The following is a 4488-nucleotide window of genomic DNA, read 5'->3' on the forward strand; positions in this document are numbered from 1 at the left end:
TGTTATATTTATTATAACTGTTGTTATATTTATTATAACTGTTGTTAGAGCAGAAAAACTTTGGACTGCAGCCGGCTGGAGTGTGCATGTGACACTTCACACTTGGAGCATTTCACACCTCCATGGGGGGGCTCCCTGTAAATCTTCAATCTGAGACGTGGACTCAGAAACCGTCGGTTTCAGAAAGAATGAGGATGTTGTCTGTAAATGAACGAACGTTTCACGTCGTGGGAACGGGGCCTCAGACTGGCTGCCTGTCTGTCAATCAAGAGACACATTTCATAGAAGATGATCGGCTGACGTCTAGTTTTTAATGCCATCTACCCAGAATACCTTTGAGGTCGACAGGTAGATCGCCATTGACGTATTGGGCCCCCCTGGTGTAGACAAACAGGATTCAAGTACAGATCGTTCCCAACCCTGATGTTAGGGTGGAAGCCACAGTGAAATGGAAGTCTGATGAAATGCAGCAGTTAGTTCAAACTGTTTTCTTAGCAGAAGACAGTCTTGAGTCATGTGCAGCTGTAGGTTCTCTTTTAATGATTCTTCTTCTACTCATTACCCGTCTGCACACTAATAATTCAGACATTTGTCTCCAACCCAAACACTGAGCATGGTGGGCTGCATATGAATAGTGCCAGAGGAGGGTTAAGGAGGTATGGCAGTGACAGAGACTGCTCCTCAACTCATTCCACCTTAAGATATCCATTTGCTTTACTTCCAACTCCTCTTCTCTGTTCTGTTTGCCTGCTACTTGTCAAACCTCCTCCAGCAACGCGAGCATCCGACTGATGGCTTGACCAACCGTCTTCAGGCCCCTCGTGGAAGCGCAGCCGCAGGGTTTTGTGGATAACGAAGCGTTCCACAATGAAGGACGCGCAGAACCATGGCACGGCGTACTCGGCTGTGATCAACCCCATGAAGTTGTAGCGGAACTCGGAGTAGTCCCAGGGGCAGGCGTTGAACTGGCGCAGAAGCAGACCTGTGCCAAACTCCCACAAGTAAGTCCACAACGTGTAGATACTACAGCGCAGCAGAACGGGGCAGCAGCCACGCAGCTTCAGGTACATCTGCTCCACAATGATGATGCAGGTGCCGTAGATGAAGAGCGCCCACACGCTGGTGACGCCAGGAAACTTCCAGTTGCAGTGAACCACAAAGTCCCAGGCTGCAGTAAACATTACTTCACAGAAGTAGCCATGAATGGCGTAAAGGTACCAGCGTGACAGTGCTGTGAGAGGAATAGGTGCTGCTGAGGTTTCTGAGGTCACCATGGTTTCTCTGCTGGCCATTACCTGGCCATACCTGTAGAAAAAACAAATGAAACACAAGAGTACATGACGTAAAACATGTGCCACGTATCATACTCATTAAGCATGAACCACCACTGACATCGGAACACTACATTTTTTTGGTGCAATTTGCTGGAGTAGTTGGTTACACAAGAAAAATGGTGAACTTTTATTTAACATTAAACTTTGTCTACCAGAATTGTGGCAGAAATTCTCCTTTGATGTGCTATAATCACACACACACACACACACACACACACACACACACACACACACACACGAGCCAACAATAGAACATAATAAAAACCACACCTTTAGTTACTACCATTAAAATGTGTCTACTTAGCTTTGTTTAAGAACATTACTGCAGATGGTACAAATTATTTATTATAAATATTCTTCCTGGCCAGCGGGACTCAGTAACGCCTGATGATGGAAGTGTCTGGAAGAAGTTGTGTAGTGGATGTGAGGGGTCCTCAGGGACCAGGGGGGCTTTCTTGGTCACTGAGCAGCTGTAGAAGTCTGACAGGGGGCACTGAGGTGAGCCAAGTTATTGCACTTGATTGATTAATTATTCGGTGTAATTTGTCTTTCTGTTTTGCGTTAATGATGTTGAAACAGGATGAAATGTTAATAGTTAAAATGGAATCGATCAGGGACTTGTAAATCAAGGTCAGTGTGCTCCTGCTGACTTGAAAGGTCTTTACTTTCCTCAGAAAGTGAAGACGTTGTTGGACCTCCTTATAAACTGAGTCAGTGTGCTGAGAGAGAGACATCCATCCATCATTACCTTTTCGGGTCACGGGGGTCACTGGTGCCCATGTCCAGCTACCACTGTGTGAGAGGTGGGGGACACCCTGGACAGGTCTCCAGTCCATCACAGGGACACAGCGACAAACAAGACAAACAACTATTCACTCTCAGGGAAAATTTAGAGTTACCATCATTCTAACATGCATGTTTTTGGTCTGTGGGAGGAAACTGGAGTACACAAAGAAAACCCATGCAGCATGGAGAGAACATGCAGACTCCACCCAGAAAGGCCCCTGGCAGGGATTTGAACTGGTGACCTTCTCACTGAGAGGCAGCAGCTCTACCTGCTGTGCCACCATGTTGCCTGAGAAAGGCATGTTTGTGTCTATGTCTGTGCTTCTTCTTCTTCTTTTGGTTTTTCCCTCTTCAGGGGTCGCCACAGCGAGTTGTCCTCCTCCATGTCCATGTCTGTCCTCTGCATCCTCTGTCCCCACTCCATCTACCTCCATGTCCTCTGTAACTGCATCCATATATCTTCTAACTGTTGGTCCTGTTAGACCTCAGTGCTGCATTTGATACAGTTGATCACAATATTTTAGAGGCTTGAATATGATGTTGGGATTACAGGAACAGCTCTAAATTGGTTTAAATATCTATTTGATAGATTCCAGTTTGTAAATGTAAATAATGAATCTTCTTCATACACCAAAGTTAGTCATGGAGTTCCTCAGGGCTCAGTGCTTGGACCAATACTCTTTACCTTGTATATGCTTCCATTAGGTAAATTTATTAAACAGCATGGGATAAATTTTCTTTCTTTTTTTTTCTCCCTTGTCCTGTCCGTCATTGTGTCACTCAGAATTATTGTGTGAGTGTCAAAGTGACGCCCAACAGATTTACCTTCACAAGCAGAGCATCAGGGCTGGCCTTAATGCTCTGCTTGATATATAAATAAAACCTTATTAGAATTTGCTTTGGGCTTGTTTCAGATGTAATGGACATGGGGATGAAAAACAAAGAAGAAAACAAAGCAGAAAAGTGAGAGAAGAGTTAAAATGTAAAGGAGAGGAATAGAGGAGAGAGATAAAGAGAACACAAATCAACATCATTGAAGTCTGACTCTAGACCTGCGGAAAGAGAAAAAAGACAAAACCAAGAAACCACAACAAACAACTTATATAATGATACTTATAACATCATTAGAAAGTATTTTATACAGTACATGGTAATACAAGATGTATTTAGTGGCCACCACAACCCAACTGAGTGTGTATCTGATAAACACCTGGATCTAAACACCTGTATGAGCATGATGTCACTATAAGGTTTCTCCAGAAGAATGTTCAATAGTGGATGTGGGGACCCACAGATCCATCCCCACAGGACACCAAGGTAACACAGGGAAGACCGGAACCACAGACACACAGCGGCCCCCAAGCCCGGAACTCCAGGAGTCTCCCAACAGGGACACCCGCACCCCCCAGAGAGAAGCAAAGGGAAGCCCCGGGCGATCCCCAGCAACCACAATGCAGAAACCCCAGGAGGCTGCAGCGACGAGTCCACAGGCCCCGCCGGCAACCCGCCCCTCCAGAGTGGAACCAGCCATGGACACCGAGCCCCGAGGTCATACCACCCCCCAACAGAGGCCAGACAGAGCCAGGGCACTCAGGCCCCAGCAGGCAGCCACCAGGGCAGGCCGGCACACACCCCACCACCCAGCCCCAGATGCCGAGAGCCGCCAATGAACCGGCGGAAGGGGGGCCCACCACCGGAGGGGAGCATGACAGGGGGAAGTAGACCCCACATTAAATGGGGGGCCAAAATTGATCCATGAGAGGGGACCACCTAAAACCCAACCCAAGACATAAACAGGCACACAGAGACAGCCCGACAGAACCTCCGTTGGACCGTCCATGCGCCCCACCCACCCGACAATGACCGCAAGCCAGCCCCAGGCCGGGGGCCAAAGCAGCAGGGAGCAGCAGTTGAGGAAAGCCAGCCCAGCACACCAAGGACCAGGCACCCCAACAGCCCACACCCCAGGCCTGGAGAGGCCCCGGCATGCCATCTACGCACCCCCCATACATACAGCACCCCCCACCGCTAATGTCACACTAGGCCGACCAGCCAGCGCCCCGTCAAAGCGAAGCCACGCCCCCGACTGCCGCCATACACCACCAACAATCACACACACAACCACAGCTGACCCCCGCTGGAACCTGGCAGTCACGCCAGCCGAAGGGCCGGCCATCACAACCAGGAACCTTGATCAAAAAATCCAAACAACCCAGGGAGAACCGGAGCACCGGCCCCACCCCACAAGGCCCACCCACAGCCCAGACCCCAACCAGGCGGCCTACCGCCCAACCCCCACCCCCTCGGACCCCAAATGTCAAATGGAGAACGGGGGTGTAGGGAAAAAAAAAATATATATATATATTTA

General features: G+C 48.7%; 1 protein-coding gene across 1 annotated transcript; it reads right to left on the reverse strand.

The window, feature by feature from the left end:
• Positions 1-604: 604 nt before the first annotated feature.
• Positions 605-1292, reverse strand: tmem229b (transmembrane protein 229B). The gene has a single exon (XM_037695465.1). The coding sequence runs from the start codon at positions 1290-1292 to the stop codon at positions 687-689; it is 606 nt and encodes a 201-aa protein (XP_037551393.1). The 3' UTR covers positions 605-686.
• Between the last annotated feature and the right edge of the window lie 3196 nt (positions 1293-4488).

This window comes from Nematolebias whitei, chromosome 21 (genome assembly GCF_014905685.2).
Source record: "Nematolebias whitei isolate Nwh7 chromosome 21, NemWhi1, whole genome shotgun sequence".
Classification (NCBI taxonomy): Eukaryota; Metazoa; Chordata; class Actinopteri; order Cyprinodontiformes; family Rivulidae; genus Nematolebias; species Nematolebias whitei.

Coding starts and splice junctions, on each gene's coding strand:
- tmem229b (XM_037695465.1), bottom strand. CDS start 1,292: ATGGCCAGCAGAGAAACCATGGTGACCTCAGAAACCTCAGCAGCACCT.